Source organism: Phaseolus vulgaris, chromosome 9 (genome assembly GCF_000499845.2).
Source record: "Phaseolus vulgaris cultivar G19833 chromosome 9, P. vulgaris v2.0, whole genome shotgun sequence".
Classification (NCBI taxonomy): Eukaryota; Viridiplantae; Streptophyta; class Magnoliopsida; order Fabales; family Fabaceae; genus Phaseolus; species Phaseolus vulgaris.
In genome coordinates this window covers 30,725,326-30,746,891 of record NC_023751.2, presented here as the reverse complement: position 1 = coordinate 30,746,891, position 21,566 = coordinate 30,725,326, and the positions used below count along the sequence as shown (strand labels likewise).

At 33.7% G+C, this 21,566-nt stretch overlaps 3 protein-coding genes across 8 annotated transcripts; 2 read left to right on the top strand and 1 right to left on the bottom strand.

Moving 5' to 3' along the window:
- The first annotated feature begins 2,071 nt into the window (after positions 1–2,071).
- LOC137820903 (pentatricopeptide repeat-containing protein At2g38420, mitochondrial-like) lies at positions 2,072–6,121 on the top strand. The gene is made up of 2 exons (XM_068625230.1): positions 2,072–3,796; positions 5,022–6,121. The coding sequence occupies exon 1, from the start codon at positions 2,157–2,159 to the stop codon at positions 3,696–3,698; it is 1,542 nt and encodes a 513-aa protein (XP_068481331.1). The 5' UTR covers positions 2,072–2,156; the 3' UTR covers positions 3,699–3,796; positions 5,022–6,121.
- A 2,394-nt stretch (positions 6,122–8,515) lies between these two features.
- On the top strand, positions 8,516–13,601 carry LOC137820902 (uncharacterized). 6 transcript variants are annotated; one of them, XM_068625229.1, is made up of 11 exons: positions 8,747–8,884; positions 9,247–9,380; positions 9,503–11,013; positions 11,094–11,243; positions 11,313–11,456; positions 11,549–11,630; positions 11,768–11,834; positions 12,494–12,679; positions 12,792–12,852; positions 12,974–13,157; positions 13,379–13,601. In XM_068625229.1, the coding sequence occupies exons 3-11, from the start codon at positions 9,780–9,782 to the stop codon at positions 13,386–13,388; spliced, it is 2,118 nt and encodes a 705-aa protein (XP_068481330.1). In that variant the 5' UTR covers positions 8,747–8,884; positions 9,247–9,380; positions 9,503–9,779; the 3' UTR covers positions 13,389–13,601. The 6 variants fall into 6 exon arrangements, with proteins under 6 accessions (XP_068481329.1, XP_068481325.1, XP_068481328.1 ...); XM_068625228.1 differs by lacking the exon at positions 9,247–9,380 and having other exon boundaries at positions 8,516–8,884; XM_068625225.1 differs by having other exon boundaries at positions 8,531–8,884; positions 9,308–9,380; positions 11,094–11,456.
- A 1,312-nt stretch (positions 13,602–14,913) lies between these two features.
- On the bottom strand, positions 14,914–21,086 carry LOC137820287 (protein LONGIFOLIA 2). Its single transcript, XM_068624273.1, has 5 exons — positions 19,928–21,086; positions 19,296–19,366; positions 16,790–18,898; positions 16,514–16,664; positions 14,914–15,921 (listed from the first exon to the last, which is right to left on the bottom strand). Exons 1-5 carry the CDS (start codon positions 20,070–20,072, stop codon positions 15,095–15,097), a joined length of 3,303 nt encoding a protein of 1,100 aa, XP_068480374.1. The 5' UTR covers positions 20,073–21,086; the 3' UTR covers positions 14,914–15,094.
- Between the last annotated feature and the right edge of the window lie 480 nt (positions 21,087–21,566).

The following is a 21,566-nucleotide window of genomic DNA, read 5'->3' as shown; positions in this document are numbered from 1 at the left end:
ATAACTTACTAGTCAATATCTAAATAAGAAAATTTTACAAGAAAAAATAAAATAATATATATATATATATATATATATATATATGACGTGGACAAAGTCGTGTCAAGTTGACATGACTTCAGGGGTTGACGTGGCAGAAGTCGTGCCAACTTGGCACGACTTCAGGCTAACGTGACAAAGTCGTGCCAACTTGGCACGACTTCTGCATATAAAGTTGTGCCAAGTTGGCACGACTTGCCCATATTTATAATTTTTTTGAAAACGACCCCATTTTAGTAAAAACGAAAAAAAAAGCCCCATGATGGTCATAAAACCTATCTTATGAGGGTGATGTTAAGAAAGAAAAAAAAGTGAAAACAATGCGTCCAAGAGACAGCATGTAAATGGCATAGTGAGGAGTCCCCATATGATGCTTTGGCCTTACCTACTTAAAGTATCTCTCTTTAATTAACCACACTAAAAAGGGTTTTGAAAACTTTGGAAAATATGTGACTGTTTCAATGGGACTGTTCGTTTTGTTTGCATATATAGCATCTAAGGAAACATGGGGTCGTAGGGATAAGACTTGAGAGTATTACCATTACTTATTTGTTATCTTAATTCAGATGCCAATTTATGACATCAATTCATCATTAACTCATCACTCACATTTTGGAACACAATAGGACCATTCCATTTCCATTACAAACCAAAATTCATTGTGAGCGTGGGAAAGTATCAATCAAAATCCTCTTTTTTAACTGTCACAGTGATGAAGAAAATTGGCAATTGTCTATAGCAGGAGTCTTCATATTTTAAGATACGTGGGCCATTTTGTGATAAAGTGGTTTAGTATTTGCACCCACACACTCTAATTTCAAATGATCTACTCAAATTATTTTCTTTTTCTACATCTTATTTTTCTTGGTTTTCTGTGTTTTAGACATGGCAAAGCACTTGTCAAGTTTGAAAATGGAGATAAAACTGGGTGATTAATTAAGTATAGTTAACCTTAAATGCAGTTCGTTTGATTATTTATTCAACTTGAAGCTTAATTCGGCATTTTTTTTTACTTTTTAAGGTTTAATATGGCTTTTTTAAAGGGTTTAAGTTTTAATTTGACCTAAAAAATTTGTTCAAATGTTTATTTTATGATAGATTAGTTTTACAAATTTTAATTTTAATTTCTCTGATTCAAAATGATTTATTTTTTATTTTTATAATCGTAATAAAAATTTATATATTATTATTTAAAATTATGTTAGAATCGTATTAAAATTGTCAGAAATTTAAAAGATATTTTTTTAATTAAGCACTTCACCGATACGTGTCTTACGAGTGTTGTGTATCTTACACGGACACAGACACACCATTTAAGAAACGTGTCCGAGTCTTATAGCTTTTAAGTCTGTATATGTACTTAAAAAAAAATTAATTTCTATATAAAATTAATTTTTTTTTGTTTCTTGTTATTAAAACGAAATTAATTTGGTTGGTATGTGAGAAAATTTCCATACCTAGAAATCACTATTCTCGGAGAGCAGTGAATTAGGTTGGACATAAAGTTTCTTGGAAACCAAATATAATATGTTATTTTTATTAAAAAAAAATCTATTACTATATTAAATTATTTAACACAAGTAATTTAATATTTTTCAAATTTTTTCTTTTAACCAGGAAAAGTTAGAATTTTACCTTTCTCATAAAAATATTTTGTAGAAAACTTGGTAACTTATACTTTCATTAATTATTTTGAAGTTTTAGTTCCAATAATTGTAATATAAAATATAAAACTACTGATTTTAGTTTGTATATGAGCATTTTTTTTAACTATTTTAGTCCCATACCAATACCTCTCTCTTTTGTTTGTTGTCTTTTCTTTTTCCTCCTCTTTTATTTATGGATTTTGTTTCTTTTATATTATCTTATATATTTTCATTTATTTAAATCAAATAGTCTTGAAGTTGCAAAAGTTCAAACATGTTTGAAAAAAATACTCTTAACTTATTTTCATTAGAGAAAGTTATTCTTTTTTTTTTATCAATGAATAGTATTTATTCTAATTTATTATTATACAACCATACGTGTATAATTTTGTCAAAATGAATTTCAGTTGAAGGTTTTGGCTTGTGATCAATCCCAAGGTCCGTTCTTGCTCTGTTCCTCATCAAATTGAAATGGTGAGACACCCTTTATCCAAGAGAGCCAACAAATACCTCCGAAAATTCAGGAAATGGCCACACTCTCCTTATAAGACCTCATGGCACCACAACTTTGGTGAACAACAAGCTATGCATAAGCTCAAACAAGCAACCCTTGAAATGGGTTGTCCCCAAACACCCAACCTTCCCCACCCTTTTCTTCTCTCCACTCTCATTGACTCATTCAAATCTTACAGCTGTGACCCAACTCCAAAAGCTTACTACTTTCTCATTAAAACCTTAACCTGCACCTCCCAGTTTCAGGACATTCCTCCTGTCCTTGACCACCTTGAACACTTGGAGAAGTTTGAAACTCCAGAGTTTAACCTTGTATACCTTATTAGGTTCTATGGTCTCTCTGACAAGGTCCAAGATGCCGTGGATTTGTTTCTCAGAATCCCCAGGTTCAGGTGCACACCAACTGTTTGCTCATTGAACTTGGTTCTCTCGCTGCTTTGTAGGAAGAGAGAGTGTCTCAAAATGGTTCCTGAGATCTTACTGAAGAGCCAGCATATGAATATTCGCGTTGAGGAATCGACATTTCAGGTTTTGATCAAGGCCTTGTGTAGAATTAAGAGGGTGGGTTATGCCATTAAGATGCTGAATTATATGATAGAAGGTGGGTATGGTTTGGATGAGACAATGTGTTCTTTGATAATATCATCATTGTGTGAACAAGAGGATATGACCAGTGTTGAGGCTTTGGTTATTTGGAGGGATATGAGGAAACTAGGATTTTGTCCTGGGATCATGGATTATACCAACATGATTAGGTTCTTGGTGAAGGAAGGGAAGGGTATGGATGCTTTGGATATTCTTAACCAGCAGAAAAAAGATGGAATTAAACCAGATGTTGTTTGTTATACTATGGTCTTGAGTGGGATTATAGCAGAAGGGGAATATGTGAAGTTAGAAGAACTATTTGATGAAATACTTGTATTTGGACTCGTTCCTGATGTTTATACTTATAATGTGTATATAAATGGTTTGTGTAAGCAGAATAATGTAGACGAGGCCCTTAAAATTGTTGCTTCTATGGAAGAGTTAGAATGCAAACCAAATGTGGTTACTTGCAATATTTTATTGGGTGCGTTGTGTGTAGCAGGGGATTTACGTAAGGCAAGGGGGGTAATGAAGGAGATGGGGTGGAAGGGTGTTAGGCTCGACTTGCATTCATACAGGATAATGCTTGATGGTTTGGTTGGGAAGGGTGAGATTGGTGAAGCATGCTTTTTGTTGGAGGAAATGTTGGAGAAGAGTTTCTTTCCTAGATCTTCAACATTTGATCATATCATATTTCAGATGTGCCAAAAGGGCTTGATTGTTGAAGCAATAGAATTGACCAAGAAAATTGTTGCAAAAAGTTTTGTTCCTGGGGCCAGGGCTTGGGAAGCACTTCTAAAATCAGGATCTAAACTTGGGTTTTCAGAAACCACATTTTCTGGCTTGTTGGGCCAAAAAAATAATCTCAGTTATCAAACTGGCTCAGGTAATAGATCTGTTATTGAAAATATTTAGACTCGCTTCTTGGTAGAAGAGCTAAACCAGATCAGCAGTTAACTAACTGTAGACACGATGCAGTCTTCTATGGGCATATGGAAAAGAAACCTTTGACGGTATGTTTGGATAATGAATTTTAACCGAGTAATTCAGTCTTTTAGCGAATTTTAGAATGTTCTGTGGTAAAATAATTTGTTTGGGTACTGTATTTAGAAAGATATTCAAATTCTAATATTTTTAATAGGTATTTTTTATAACCTTTAATTATATAATTTCAAATTCCACTTAAAATACTTAAGAATTTGGATTTTTTCAATTGCTCTCTCTGGTGCGCTTGCTCTTTCTCGCTTGCTACCCCGTTCAGAGCCCTCTCTTTCCCGTTCATGCAGTCATGTCAGATTCATCTTTGTGCATTTCTTCTGTATTATATCTGACGTTTGTTCCTTCAATTTGTGTTTCGTTTTTTATTTCATTGTTTTGTGTTTAAATTTTGCTTGCATTGTATGCTTGTGAAAATAAAGTGTAATCTTGCTTCACTTGGTGTAAATAAGAATTCATCACTAACTCCTCAACATGGTCCCAACCATTCCGTTCTTATTTAGTCTATACTTTGTTTTTAGTTTCTTCTCATGATACAATCTCTATTTTTTTGTATAAATTAAAGATATCAAGTTTTCGTTAGCTGCAACAGTAATTTATTTGTACTGAATTGCTTCGCTATTTTTTAAAACAATATCAAGTTTCTTAGTTTGTTAAACTTAATAGATTTAACCAACTTGTCATATGCCATTACCACCTTTAATGATTGATTATATAAGAAAATAAGTTACTCGTAAGAGGAGCTTGACTTGTTTTTCTTGTTATAAAAGAGGCATTATGTTTTCTTAATAAAACACACCAAAATCACTTCCTTTTGTTTTTTTATATCTTGGTGAATGAGAAAAATTAAGAGAAGAAAAATAGTTTCTTATTTTAAGGTTCTCTCAACAGTTTGGTTTTCTTATTTTTAAGAGAATGTTATTGTTTTCCTCTTGGATTTATAGAGAGATATTGTAATTTTGTTTTTTGTAATAAAATTACATTTTTGCCTATTATCAATTTTGTTTCTCTTTTTCATCTTTTATTTAGTTGAGTTGTTATTTGTCACTTTGGTACCTAAACCATTGTGGCATCAAAGTTCGGTTGTTGATAGTATTATCTCGCAATTGATGATGCAGTAGCGTTGTAGAGGTGATTTTGGTGTGTTTTTCTAAGAAAACACGATTTATTTTATAACAATAAAAACAATCACTATAGTAAAGTTTGTCTAATGTTGGATTTCTCTCCTCACACATCCTTCAGTTTATAGTGAGATAGAGAAGAGATTGAAGGATCTTGAATTCAAACAATCTGGAAGGGATCTCAGAGCATTAAAACAGATACTTGAAGCAATGCAAGAAAAGGGACTATTAGAGAGCAGAAAAGAAGAACAAGCTCCAAATGTTGTTGGAAGTCAAAGTGACTATGAACCAAAAGCTACCAGCCAAGATCAGAATACCGGGTCAGTAAGGCAACAAAACACTTAGAGAAACAATTTTCTATCATCCACACTCAAGGGATCTGAATCAGCAAGGGCTTTTGAATCCCCAATAGTTATTATGAAACCAGCAAAGCTTGTTGAGAAAACTGCAATTCCTGCTTCTTTAGTCATTCCGATTGGTGGTCTTTTTGTTTCCCAGAAACACCAAAATGGTGGTATATATGTAGATAATAAAACAAGTATATCTGCTACTCCAGAAACTTAGGTAAGAAAATAAGTTACTCATAAGAGGAACTTGACTTGTTTTTCTTGTTATAAAAGAGACATTATGTTTTCTTAATAAAACACACCAAAATCACTTCCTTTTCTTTTCTGATATTTTGGTGAATGAGAAAAATTAAGAGAAAAAAAATAGTTTCTTATGGTTCTCTCAATAGTTTGGTTTTCTTATTTTTTGGTTTTCTTATTTTTAAGAGACTATGCTATTGTTTTCCTCTTGGATTTATAGAGAGAGATATTGTAATTTTCTTTTTTTAATAAAATTATATATTTTTGCCTATTATCAATTTTGTTTTTCTTTTTTGTCTTTTATTTAGTTGAGTTGTTATTTGTCACTTTGGTACCTAAACCATAGTGCCATCAAAATTGATTGTTGATAGTATCATCTCGCAATTGAGGATGAAATAGTGTTTTAGAGGTGATTTTGGTGTGTTTTTCTAAGAAAACACGATTTATTTTATAACAAGAAAAACAATCACTGTAGTAAAGTTTGTCTAATGTTGGACTTCTCTCCTCACACTCTATCACATGAAGATTTTCATTAAATTAATCATATCTTCATGCTATGCTTTATTCTTTCTCATTCATGCTGTTTATTTTTTTGTTAGACTATAGCAGGATAGACCCTATATAAACTTGTCAATGTTGATTGAACAATACATATGCTAGGTTTTCATTTGTGTGAATCTTTTGTATATGCACACTTCCTTCCTCTACTCCTTCACAAATGAAGTGATATTGTATACCTACGTGTTTTGTACTGTAATGAAAGGTAGGTTTCCTTGCCATGTGCAATGTATTCTATCTTTTCTTGTGTGTGCAAGTTCCTCCATTAATTTTTGAATCTTTATAGCTTTCTTGTATGTTTGAGTAGTTGTCATGTACTAAATATTTGTAGTAGTAGACAAAACTACAACATTAACTTCAATAACCAACTTATTATCCCTTTTGCCATATAGACAAATACATGTAAAAATGTACTAATATCTTATAACATCTCTTTTGTTAAAAGACATAAGATGAATGTATAAACTAACAATGAATTTATTTTACTCCATTGCCTAAATAACTTAAAAATGTGTATTTATTAATTTTAATAATGTATTTTTATTTCATTAAAATTGGATTTTTATCTTAAAAAGGAATTAGTACAATTATTTTTTTAATCGGGACAAAATGACCCTTGTTCCTGTATATCTTAAAAACAAATGAGGAAGTTTAAGTTAAATATGTTTTTGTTGTTGGTTATTACTTTTAGAAAAAAAAACTAATTTATTTAAAACTTAGGAATTATCATATTAAAGGTATCCTTTCTCCTCATGTTCAGCAAAATGCAAGACAAGTGAGAAAATTTAACATTTTATAATATAATCAAATAATCATATAAATTTTATCTATATATTAAATATGATGACACAATAATTTGACAAGGTAATTGGATGTTACAATATCTATAACTTTATCAGTATAATGTATAATAAATAACTTATTTAATTATATTATTTTCATATAATAAAGAATATATAAAGTAAAAAGTAATATATATGTTAACATATTTAATTTTTCTGTTTTAAGTTATTGGATTTTATTTGTTTGGTCCAACTTTTTTTTGTTTCAGTTAGGTTTTAATTTTTTTTTTTTATATATACACCATGTATTTTATTCTCTAAGAGTTTTATTTCTTTTCTCTATTTTTGTCTCTTTTACTCATTGTCTTTTTTTCATTTGCAATTAGGGTTCATCAAAGCCTCTCTTTCTACATTGCGAATGAAGAACTTTACTACACTTCTCTCTGATATTTATTTCTCCTTTGTTGTTCTTGGTTAACTTTTCTGTTCTCTTTCAAAATCTTGATTGGGTTTCAAAGTCTCTAAGACAATGTCTAATGAAAACCCTAGTTTCCATAGTCGCACTATTACATGCATATTATATGGTGATACTGAGGTTGTTTGTTTTCGCAAAGTGGGTTTTTCTTCTGGTGATATTAAAACCTCAAAGTTTTCTTCTACTATAAAACTCTGCACTTTTTGTAAAAGTTTTAGCCACATTGTCGACACATGTTATAAAAAGCATGAGTTCCCTCCTGACTACAAACTCACCAATAGGACATCCTAAACCAACCTAACACTTTTTTCCTGAGATTTTTTTCTTCTAAAGAACAGGATGTAAAGGGGATTCAACTTACAACACAGCAGTGTCAATTCCTGACCAACATTTTGCGTAAACAAAAGCTTGAGGATTCTGCCCCTCAAACTCAAATTAATCAAGTCAGTACCTTCTCTGTGAATGAAATCTCCATTACTGAGCAATCTTTAACCATAAGTTTCTCTCTTCACTATCTGCTAGTGTCACGAATCATACAATTTAAGGATTTTTACTACTTGCACTAAAATTAAACTTGTCTTAATTAGTCTCTCAAATGGTTAAACAAACAAAGCTCAATAACTTAAAAAAAATATGTTAACATGTTGGAGATTCCACATCGACTAGAGATTAGGACATTTCATTATATATAAGTGTGTGCAAACCTCACCTCATAAGCCGGTTTCATGTGGTCGAGTTAGACTTAAATCCATTTCTTAATATGGTATCAAAGTCATTTGCATGTTGCAGTATATTTTCACTAGTATTTATATATTTATAAAGAAATGAGTATTTTACATAAATAAAAATTAATTTAATTTATTAAATATTGTTTAAAAATACTATTAAAATTCGATTTTACAAAGTATATTAAAATTAGATAATTTTATTCTTCACTAAACTAAAATAACATTCTAATTTGATAAAAGAAATATAATGCCACAATTTTTTCACTTAAAATTAATTGTATAATTTATTCAGTTAAAAGTAATGATCCATACTTTTAAAAATATTTCTCTTTACTTATTATTATTTTTAAGCAACTTTTACAAAATGACTTATTTTCTAGAATCTGAATTATTTCAGTGTAATAGAAATGAAACACACCTTACCTTACTGAAGCACATGTTTCCACTAGTAATTTTATAACGAGTTTTATTTTCGTAAATTTTTTGCTAACGGATTTTGTACTGAGAAAAGTTCAGCGACCGTGTTGTTCTTTTCCCTCCAAAATATAACCTTACGCCGGCACCGGTTATCCTAGTACGACATTGATAATAATGAGAATAGTAATTAAAGTTGTTAAAATGGATAAAATGTTGTTGTGAGCGATCAGGTAGCAGCTTTATAAGATCTCTGATTGGTGCTTTAGTTGGTGTTTGAGATCAACAACAGATTAAACCCTCCGGAGGATAACATTCACATGCTGTTCAAACCCAAACCCTAAAACTATAACACTTCGTTCAATTCGTCAAATCCACCGCCGCCGTTTCAACTTCAAAACCCGTCTCTCTTTCTCGTGATGTTTCGAAGCTGATTCTAGGTTGATTTTTTCTTTCACTCTCTCGTTCTCTTCATTTTTCAATAACAATCTGTATGCTTGTAATTTCTTTTTACCATCTTTGTTACTTTTACTAATGAAATAAGAAGTGAATCTGAGCCCTCTTTTATGCGTTGTTGTGCTTTTGGGTTTTCATTTTCAGCGGGAAGAAAGCTTGGTACTTTGTTTCATCTTATATTGTTTTATGTAAACACAATGACAATAAGAAAGAAAAGATGTTCATGTGAAACTCAGTAGGAGAATTGTTGTGTGCAGTTAATTATGGATTCAGAATAGTGACAAAAGAAATCATAATGTTGTGTTGGGTTTCTGTTTATCTAAACATTTGTGTTTTGGCTATTCAGTTGTCGTTTCTTGGTTTGCATTGGTGGATTTATGACCGAGGTTTTAAAAATGAATCTGCAGTCTTGATTTTGGCCGCAGTGTGTTTTTGGGCACCTGGAAACGCCATTTGCCTGTAATTTCCTGCAGTATCAAGGTTGGGGTTGAAACCACAACTGCCACCTTAATTTAAAACTTTGTTTAGAACACCATTTGAAGTTCTGCAACTTTTTTTTGGCTGTTTTGGGCTGATCTCGTGTCGACTGTTTATTTTTGCAGGCTTTTAGGGGAAGTGACTGAAAGAAGCTTTGGCAATAGATTGGAGTATAGATTCCATAGGTACATTCAATTTGAAAATTTGAAGCTTGTTGTAAGATATATAGATATAGATACAAAGAAACGTGGATTTTCTGGGTGGTCATGTAACATATTTAGATATAGAGAAAGGTGTTTTTGCTGGGTGATCATAGATTATCACTATCAGTTTGGCTGTGTATTGGGAGCTCTGCATATTTCTTGTCTAGGAGGTGTTTTTCCATTTTGGGATCTGTGATTGATGGATGTAGTAAATGATTTGCATATGGGTGGTTCAACTAGTACGGAGGATGTAAATTTGTCACAGAAGCGGAAAATGCCAAAAAGGAAGAAGCAAGGTAATGCTGTTGAGTGTGAAGGTCCTGATTTTTCACTGGATAATTCTTCACCGAAGATGGATGCTACTATAAATCACCCATTAGATGAGTCCCCAGCTTTGCCTAATTTCTTAAGTTGCCAAATAATTGTAGAATTTAATTCGACAAAGCAGAATGAGAAGGGTAAACGGAAGAAGACAACACATAATCCTATTGAAGGCAATAATAGCAGTTGTGGCACTTCAGAGAATACTTTTTCATCAAAAGCTTCCACACCTGCATTGGATATGCTGTCAGGACTTCCAATTCAATGTTTTTCTACTGATCCAATAACAAGTCAATCTTGTGAGGAATTGGGTTTTTGTCAGGGAGATGATGAAGAAAAGGAGCAGAAGATGATCGATACAACTGCAGCAAAAGCTTCCTCACCTGCAATGGATATGCTGTCAGGACATCCCATTCAATGTTTTTCCTCTGATCCAATAACAAGTCAATCTTATGAGGAAGCAGGTTTTTGCCAGGGAGATCATGAAGAAAAGGAGCAGAAGATGATCAATACAACTGCAGAAAAGCATCATAATGTTCCAGAAGTAAGCGGCAACCACATTTTTGTTGCAGCAAGTCCTGAGCCTTTTGCAAAAAAGTGTGTGCCAGAAGTTGTAAAATTTAATATAGAGCATAGCATAAATGATAACATTTCCAACCTGGAGGATAAGAATAGTTTTGTAAATGATACAAGTCTGATGAAGGAAGATGTTGATGACCCAGCAGATTATGATTTGTCTGATAAAAGCATGTGTTACAAAGCCTGTCAAAGGAGACAAATGGTTAATGCTGATTGTAGAAGCAGTGGTTACCCTAGTCCTGAAAGTCCTAACAACGAACCGACTTTTCAGGATCATGACAAAGATGATTCACACAAATTTTCTGATGGATCATTGAGAGTTGGCTTGATGGGTGTAGAAACAAAACTTTCAATTGATCAAGTTGCCTCACATAGTGGAGATGCAGCTGAGGGAATAAAGTTGAGCACTGACATCATTAATGAGCAAAGGTTTATGACTAATTCTATTGTAGACATTCCTGTGGAGCATCTCAAAGCAGATGGTAGACAACTGGATAATACAGAGATTACAAGAAGCGATCTGTGTTGTGCAGGTAATGTTTCTGATGTAAGATTAGACACAGTAAGGTATGATCATTTAAAGATTTTATAATTGTCATTGTGTGTTTTTCAGGTGAGCAAATAGAGTTGAACACTGAGAACATTAATGAGCAAAGATCTATGACTACCTCATCTGCAGTTGACATTCATGTGGAGCAACGTGAAACAAATGGTAGACAGTTAGATCATGCGGAGATTACAAGAAATGATCTGTGTTGTGCAGGTGATGTTTCTGATTTAAGCTTAGACACCGTAAGAGATGGTCATTTAAAGATTTCACAATTCTCACTAGACAGAAGTGTTTCTGGCAACCGAAAGAAGAAGCTTCTCATCCTTGATGTGAATGGACTACTTGCTGATTTTGTCAGTGTTAATGTCACTCGTACAAGATATAGACGAGAACCAGAGCCAGACTTTGTGTTGAAAGGGAAAAAAGGTAACATGGTCAAAAATCTGGTTTCGTCATTCCAAAGTTCTTATTTTGGTCTAGGTTGAATTTGACTGTCATGTTATTTTTTCCTTTTGCAGTCTACAAGAGGCCCTTTTGTGAGGATTTTCTACAGTTTTGCTTTGACAGATTTCATGTAGGAGTATGGTCTTCTAGAGCCAAGTATTTGCTAATCTATGACTGATTTTTGTTTATTATTTTGACCTAGGCTTAAGTTGCAATCAAAGACTTGTCGATTTGTATTTAAGCAATAGAAAAGTGGTCTTCATACTTTTTTTTTATTTTGCCACTATTGGCAGGAGCAATGTTCATGAAGCAATCAAATTTCTCTTGGGGAAATCTGCATCCAAACTGCTCTTTTGTTGGGTAATCTGATCCAAATCTTTGTAGCTTTTAGTATAATTTTAGGGGCTTTTGGTAGGGTATATAAGTCTGCAATAAGTAATTTCTTTTCCTCAACTTAGTCTTAAGAATTAGGTACATCTTTTATCTACGTGTACTCTATTAACAATTTTAGTCTATAAATGGTCTTTTGTTTTATGTGGGCCAGATGTTGAATGGTTATTGAGATTGATTTGTAATTCCTTGCATATTGAATTATATAGGAAATTTTGTTAATCAAAACAAATTGTTAATTTAAAAAATTGCTGTCTTTCACCTATTTAATTTTTCTCATTTTATGTCCTAATTATCAGTATCCAAACAGAACATATATTGGCGGCATTTAAATATATGATGGAGTTACATGATAGTTTAATAATCTTCAATCACCAAGAAAATTATATAGCTCTAGCAAACTTTTAATTATAGTATTCTTTTGTTTGAATTTCGTGGGTGTGTATGGATTTTGATATAGACAAAGTCAAATTGGAGTGATATTTTAAATCATAATTGCATTTTAGTAAGATAATTGTTGTTTCATCATTATAAATGCAGTTACATTACAGCCTGTAAAGGGTTACAGTTATCTTCATTCCTTGGAACTTCTCTAGACGCTTTTAATCTTTGTATAATGTCATATGCAGAATCAGTCCCACTGTACTACAACTGAATTCACTACTGTTGAGAATATATACAAGCCCCTTGTATTGAAGGAACTTAGAAAGTTGTGGGAAAAGGAAGAACCCGATCTACCATGGGAGAAGGGAGAGTTTAACGAGTCGAACACATTATTATTAGATGACTCCCCTTACAAGGCACTAATGAATCCTGTAAGCTCTCTTATTTTTGTTTTCCTTTTATTATGCAGTAAGCTTTACTTTCTGCTGTTGACATCCATATTTCCTCCTATTTTGTCACTTCACCCTTGCAATTTATTTTCAGATGCATTCAGCGATATTTCCTTATTCTTACCTGTACTACAACACCAGAGACTCAGAATTAGGTAGGACAGTCTTCTGCACATCTTTCTCTCCTTTACAACCCTGCACTCTTTAGCAAATAACAAATGCTTTAAGCATATTGATGTGAAATTCATGTTAAGCCTCTCATTCTTCTGTTCACAGGACCAGGAGGTGATCTTCGGGTTTATCTAGAAGGGCTGGCTGTGGCTGAGAATGTGAGAAACTACGTGTCAGAAAATCCTTTCGGCCAACGGCCGATAAGAGAAGCAAATCCATCCTGGGGTTACTACCGTAGAGTTATAGAATCAGTTCAAAGAAGCCAAAAGGCTAGGCCTTCATCAACCGGGTAGGGAGATCATTGCTTACAGAACAATGCATGATGAAAGCTGTGGAGATAGTTTATCATTCACATTGATGATACAGGCACTGCATTATAGTTCTATTTTTTTCATAATTTTTTTACCTTCTTGGAACGTTTTTGGTTTGCCGTTGGAAACCACTGAACGCGAGTTTAGAGCTGGTCAAAATTGATTGTAGTTCACTATTGTGTCAAACTTGGATTAACAGAATAAACTAGAGTCTCATTTGAAGCCACTTGAGGAAGCTTTTGGATCCACAACAGAAGATGCAATGCAAGTCTATTAGGTATAATTTTCCTCTTCCATATATATCCTTTTTGGACATGGGAGCTAGTTAATTGTAAAATTATTTTGGAAGTTATGTCATAACGTGACTTAAATTTATTTAAAGCTTTAAAGGAGATTTCAGTCACTAAATATCATTTTTTTTATTTGGTTCTGCGTTTTCAAAAATTATAATCTAATGCTTTCTTTTTTGCTTTCTAGTCCCTGTGTTTTCTGTTACTCTTCAATATTTATTTTGTCCTTTGAATACTGTGTTTATATTTATAGTTACTTAGAAATATAATGGTTGTAAAACAATCTTCATCTTTATGTTAATATTGTTAATAATTTTCATATTGTTTTCACTCAATCTTAGCACGCAAATTTACTAAAATTATCTTTATTATTCTTTCCTACATCTATATATGTAAGGTTGCATACTTTTATTATTGTGCTCAATATAAAAAATAAATGAAGGCACAATATAAAATAAAAAATACGAAGTTTTTTCTGAATAGTCTATTTAAGAAAAAAGAATTCCTCAATAAACCCAGTTTCAATTTATTTATTGTAATAGAAAGTTTCACCGTGGAGGTGGAGTAATAGAAATCATTGTCGAAAAAACTGATTTTTGTAACATTGATTATTGTATATATTTTTTAATTTCTCCTCAGAATTTGCTAATTCTCCCACCAGATCAATTTGATCGGTACCCATCATTTTTTTAAACCCCAAATTGTCCTTCTTTTGCATTTAGAATGAAAAAAAAAAAACTTTCTGATTTTAACCTCCTGAAGACATTATTGTGTTGAGAATTGTCATATGGAAGGTACATTCCAGATATAAATATCTGAAAAAATAAGAGTAAAATAGACATTTTCTAGGATGTAGAGGTCTTGGGTTAGATCATAATTGGTTCTGGTGCTATCCCTCGTAATTTAGCTCATTTATGTATTATAATTTAATATTATTTTTTTATATATTATAATTTGATTTTATTATTAGCTGATATGGAATCTTTCATATTCTTAATAACTCTCTTTTATATATATATATATATATATATATATATATTATAATTCGACTTTATTCTTAACTAATATAGGATCTTTCATATTCTAATAGTTATTATTGAGAAAATGTTTATTACTTAATAACCTACAAAAGTTAATTAAATTATAAGATGAGAATTGATGTCACTTATATATTATTATTTCCTAGATAATGTAAGATCTTCTATAGTTAAAATAGCAATGTTTATATAAGTATAAAAATTATTTGTTTAAGAAACCATTCAAAATCGAAATCATAAATTGGAAGTTTTAAGAATTCATTTAAGAATTCACGAATCATGCATCATTCTGCAGCAAGAGACAGGCTTAAGCAGGGTATAGTAACGTAAGTTGCAAGGTATTCATGGCATGAAAATTAAGAACCATTGCCATCAACTCAATATGGATGAATAGATAAGCCCAGATGTTTCAAATTAGGAACCTTTAGTTTTTATGTATTATGTATGCCAAAAAATCCATGGTATCTCAAATTTCTTTACATCTTGGCAAAAAAATAAATAATCAAAGCTCTAATAAGCAAACTTATATGCCTTAAACCAAGAAAATTATATATCTAATATCAGTGAGAAAGGTAATAATTGAACAAACTACTTTCCAAATAGCTTTCTGCGCCTAACAGATGGCTTGACTCGCAAACCAGATGATTCACCAATCACAACCTCATCTACCAAGTCCTTGAATATAAGTCTCTCAACATCCAACACAACCCCAGGTAAATAACCATGAAAGTCTGTCCAACTTTCTGAGCCATGCATAACATCTTGACACAGCATACTTTTCAGATCATCATCTTCATCTTCTAAGCAGCATTCTGGCTTCTTGGCTTGAATTTTTTCAATCTCGAAGCATAGTTCTTTAAGAAGCTTTTGAGCACTCAAGGTTTTCTTAGTGAGTCTGTTACTGTTAGGCAGAAACCATGGCTCTGGGGACAAGCCTAATTTGGCACCAAGAATCTCATTCACAGAATCAAAGATGAATTTCCTGTGAAATTTCTCTTTGTTCAACTTCAAGTTAGCCTCTTTTTCGGGGCTGCTTTCTTCTTTTGAAAGCAAACTACTTGCCTTGGTCTGTTCCAAGACAAGGAATAACTCAGGATTTATGGGATTACCTGAGGAGTGAAGTTGAAATGTCAGCAACTCGGAACTCAAATCTCTGAGTAAGAGGCCCGAAGCTAATAATATTTCAGAAATGTATCTATGATCTGGATTTGTGTTTTCACATAGCGAAGCAATGTAATCAATTCTAGCTTCATCATGACTGGAGTTCAGCCGTCGAAGCTTCTGGACAAGGTGATCTATGTTCTGTAATTTTTTGCGATTGATCTCTCCCGATCCCATGCTGTTAAATGAAAGGCTCTCTGCTGGGTTCCACTGATCTTTAATCTCATTTTCTTCGGATTCTTGAGCATCATCACCTGCAAAATTTGATATTATAATTAGAAAGGTGAAAAAATTTCACATACTTTTGGACAATCATGACACATACAAGTGATATTTATTGGGCAAATCTTCAGGATGAATTTCAGGACATGCAGATAAAGCAAGGAAGAATGTACAAAGCCAAAGGCTTCTTAATGTCATGGCCCATAATAATTTTCAATTTCTAACGCTTGTGCTTGTTCTCTAGCTGGTGGTACCAATACCACTGTTACCTTTAACAGCAACTAATTCCAGATGCACATACACTTAATATCACTTGAGGCTCATTGAAAAACTAATGATCCAATAGAAAGCAATATAATTTCTAGGGGGGCAAATCTTACATTTATTTTTATGCACTATCGCCAATAAAAGCATGATCAACTTCGAGTTATCATATTGTTACCACTTGTCAGTCCCTCATTTAAGAAAACATTTCAACTTTTTACTTGTTAAACATTTCAAAAATAAAATGGTAAGAGTAAGACAAATTTGCAATCCATCCTAATGCTGATCTGATTCTGAAAAAAGGAAGATTTTTTCCTACAATTTTATTTAGTATCTTTATCTAGAAGACAGAAACTATACCTTTTGAATCTTCAGATATCTGCTTTACTGGGGATGGCACATCATCTCTGTACACAGATCCATCAAGAACTGAGATAGGACTTGGATGTTCCGGGGCATCTGTTCCAAGTTCTGCAACTGACTCATCCTCATTCAACCTTGGAGTTGATTTCTGGAACAGTAAGCAAGATGTGCACATTATCAACTGCTAAGGAATATACTATTTGCTTAAATTTTCAATTTTATCACATTGCGCTAATCAGAAAGCTAGAATATAAAGATGAAAATAACTCCTACTTTCTGCACTGTCTCTGAAATCAATTGCTTCACAGCCTTCAAAGATGGACTTTGGTTGTCATCATTTTCAACAGACTGCAAACTACTTGTGACTTCCACTTCCATCTTAGAGTTGACAGTTAAACTGTCTGATTGCAGAGAAGTTTCATCCCCCAGGCAACATAAACTTCTTGATTCATTGCTTATCTCACTGAGTTGCTCGTCACTATGTCGCGAGTTGAGGGTTTTGGGTCTTTGCTTCCCACCTGGTGAACCTGACTCTGCTGCCTTCTTACCAGATTGCCTTCCATGTTTGGTGAAATCTGATGGTGGAGCAGGTGGACGAGATCGCTTCTCTAACTCCAACTTCTTCTGTTGCAATCTTGGGCTCACAGTTCCTGAGTGCTTCACTGAACTTTGGCTACTTTCTTTTAGATGTTGTTGAGACCTAGATTGAGATTGTGCAGATCTTGTAGTCTTACTACCATTTGCCTTCTTATCAATGGAACTGGCAGAAGCATCCCGATGAATGTTTCTGGGAGACTGATCTTTTGCTACTCGAGTAGCAGATGTACTTGTTTTATTATCTACATACACACCACCATTCTGGTGTTTATGGGAAACAGAAAGACCACCAATCGGAATGACTGAAGAAGCAGGAATTGCAGTTTTCTCAACAAGCTTTGCTGGTTTCATAATAACTATTGGGGATTCAAAAGCCCTTGCTGATTCAGATCCCTTGAGCGTGGATGATAGAAAATTGTTTCTCTGAGTATTTTGTTGCCTTACTGACCCGGTATTCTGATCTTGGCTGGTAGCTTTTGGTTCATAGTCACTTTGACTTCCAACAGCATTTGGAGCTTGTTCTTCTTTTCTGCTCTCTAATAGTCCCTTTTCTTGCATTGCTTCAAGTATCTGTTTTAATGCTCTGAGATCCCTTCCAGATTGTTTGAATTCAAGATCCTTCAATCTCTTCTCTATCTCACTATAAACTGAAGGAAAGGAATCTGGTGCTCTCGCTGGAGCTTTTACACCCCTTAAATTCAGTTTCTGGGAGCTTCGATTTCCATCTTGCTGCTTCCATGGTGCTGGTTCAATGGGAAACCTTGAACTTGAGATGGGTTTCATAACTAGGTCGGGATTTTTTCGCCGTGGGGAAGTTGGGTCTTTCAAAGAAATTTTTGGAGAATGAGAAACTCGGAGTGGCCTGGTGGGTCCTTTTTTTGATGATCTTGGAAACTGACCATTATCTTGTGCTGAGTAAGTTTCAGTTGAACAATGTTGAGTGTCACCAGCCAAAGCGGAATCCGGTAACGCTTCTAAGCCCATTAATTTTGCCACAACACCAGGTGGACGACTGGGGATTGTTGAAGGCTGTTGTAGGGTAGGGAATTTGTCATTTGATGTGGATGTGCCAGTGTAAACGTTTCTTGACGGGTGAGTGGCTGAGTCAGAACTATAAGGGCGGAATGAACCTTCCTTACTATCCAGTGAAAGTCTAGGAAGCTCTTTTAGTTTTGGCATAGATTTGATGGTGTCTCGTGATTCAAAAGATAAACGACTTATTTCTTTACCTTCATAAGCAAACCAAGAAGCATCCTTTGAGATCGAATGCCAGGGTCCATCTTTTACTTCATGTGATGATCTTGGAAGTTCTTTAGTTTCTGCATAATACCAAGGCGCTTCTCTAAGTTTAGCAAGGACTCGGATAGACTCCTTTAGATCAATAGGCACACTTTGTTTTCCATCTATTCCAACTCTATAAGATCCATCAACAAATTTGGGCAACTGCATAGGACGTGGTGAATCCCTGTGCTTCATGGCATTAATGGCAGATTCTTCTTTGCCTGTAGTCTTCACTGACAGTCCTCGGGCTTCCCTATACATAGAATCTTTCACCACATCCCTCAGGTCAAGGGAGTTACATCCAAAATGGGAAGAGATGGTTGGTTGATTCATGACTGCATCCCTTGAAGGAGTTTCAGGAAAAAGAATCCTGTCAAATGGTGCATCTGCTTCAGCCTTACAATCCAAAGAGGACACTGATGATGAACAAGAAGAAAATGATGCTCTTGATGATTCGGTTGAAATTCTCTGCCTTTCGTTCACACCCTTGTTTATGCTAGTATCCTGCAATGAATTCAGTTTGCTACATAAGTCCAGTTTCATGTGCATTCTGTCATATTTCTTGATAGTTAAAATACATGCATCAGCATTAGAAAGCATCTGTTCATACATGAAATTTTTAGAAACAAATGATTGTGCAGAAGTCCATGAGATGAGATGAGATGAGATGATAAATCTAGAAAATGATTAAAACACTCTCAAGTCTTAACCTTCTACATTTGTCTCCAATAAATGGCAGTTAAATTCAATCATAAGTGATGGATAACATATCATAGAATCAGTAAATGCATACTCATATGGTAACAAAACTTTTCTGCTTCAATTTAAATCCTAATTCAATCATTTTTAACTTCAAAACAGTAAAATATGTTAAAAATGTGGGTGAAAAGGAGGTTCATACAGTTGTTGTTTGGCGATGGTGTATGTTATTCGAATCTCTTTCCAAGCTTCCATCACTGAAGTGCGAATTACCTAAGGAAAACATAAGCATTAGATGCAAGTTGGCAAATACTCCAATGAAATTGAAACATATGACCAAGAGCCAACATGGTGATGCAAATGACATCAACTGACCATTTCACAGAGGTTCACCGCATACAACACAACAAAGATTTAGATTGAACTTACAGTTAATAAAATAAATAAAAAATCTCATTCAAAAAAATCTATCAAAAATAATCTTTCAAGGCCTTGTAATGTTAATGAATACAGAGTAAAACGAATTACCTGATGATACAAAATTTTACAAAAAAAAAAATGCAAAAACATCCCCCAGCTCTTCCAAACTGTGAAAATCAGACGCTCATTCATAAAAAAGCAAAAAGAAAAAAAGATACGATATGCAAATGCAACTAACACTGATATAAGATTGGCATCCATGTGATAAAATCAATTAGTAATCAGAATTATCACTAAAGTCAACGTCTTAGATGATAAATCTTATCAGAGATTGGCAAGTGGGAAAACTAAATAGACAAAACAAAAAACACAACTGAATTTGTAAAATTGAATATGTTCCTATCAGGGGAATACCAGAAGGAAGCCTCTTCTGTGTAGTGCGGCGAGCCGTGAGAACATGTTGACGATCAAAGAGTTGGAAAATCCCAGTCATGCATCCTATCTGCTTCTGCAGATCTGGGTTGTCATCTGCTAAAGATTGCAGGAGTTTTGCTGCCATATCAACCTTTTTCCTTTTCAATTGAACTAGACCCCTCAACTACCACAATCAGTTACACCCTCTTCATTAAAGCTGTATGATTTATTACTCTTAAATCTACTCACACAGCACTGCGAAGTGCAAACCCCTTTTGGAAAAGGAATATTATTCTAGTGTAAAATATAACAATACAGAATCCAGAACTTCACAAGCTCACAAGCAACATCACTATCCTGAAACAAAATCCGTTGTGCACAGAAGATAAACTAAACTATCCTCCTCTCTTTTTCTCAATTATATGCAGTCCTACCCCTGACAATCACAAAAAGAATGAAACAGTTTCCACAGTTTTGTAGTCCCAAATGGAGGGAAGGGAAGCATTCAGAAAGATAGATGCTTTCCCAGTTGCAGGTAAACAATTTCCAACAAAAATACAGAAAATACCATCCAGCCAATTTCCCCAAAATTCTACAGATTTGGGTCCTCACAGCATGAAAGGTGAAAACTTTATCTCACTGAAGCATACACTTCAGTTTTTGGTGGTCAAAGTCACCCCCACAACCTCCTCAGCGCTTGCAAAAGCAAAACTGCAAGATGAAAAGGAATGTCCCAGAAAGCTTAATCCTTTTGGCACCCCAGCTTGAAGGAAAACCTTGATGAGTTTCACAGATGAAACCACACAACACCTTGTATGACAACAGCCACAAACAATGCAGATAAAGAGAGAGAGTAATAATCCAGCACACTCTTACAGTGGACACAAAACAAGCAGAGGAACAATGCCAAGGTGTCTGTCTCAATGGAAGGAGAGACAGAGATAAGAGAAAAGGGTGTTTTTTTCTTAATATTTTTTTTTTCTTGGGTATCTTAAGAATGTGCAATAACAATCTGGTTAGAGCTGGCAGAAAGGTTTTTCCTTTATTTAATTTAGTTATTTGTATTTTTATGAATTTGTTAATGTGTTAGTGGGGGAGGAAGAAGGGGGTGAAATGTTTGTGTGGGTCAGATGTCACGTAAGCTCATCTAAGAGATCACAAGTCCATGATCCATCCATGTGGGATGAAGATGTGAGGGTCTGGAGCTGTCTGCATCTGCATGTGATCCTGTCAGGATACAAACAGAATAGGGAGAGTGGGTGGAATGTGTGTTACACAAAAAACTCTCTTCAACATAACACAAATCTTCCAATAAAATATTTCCAATTTTATTTATTTTTCACAACATTATATCTTTAATGTAACTTTGAATATACTTATTGTAACAATCAATAATTTATCTATAGTTTATGAGTGGACCATGTATACTTATTTTATAATATTCTTCTTACATACCCTATTTTTTTCTTTAGAGGTTCTGAATTGTGAAAACAAAAGGTTGACTCTCATCCAATCAAACATTTGAACTAAAAAAATAATTAATTGATTACTAACATTGTAGAAAGTATTAAATGAAATTACATATTAATTTTTTTGGAAACAAAATTGCAGAATAATCAAACAAATTTTATTTTTTTAG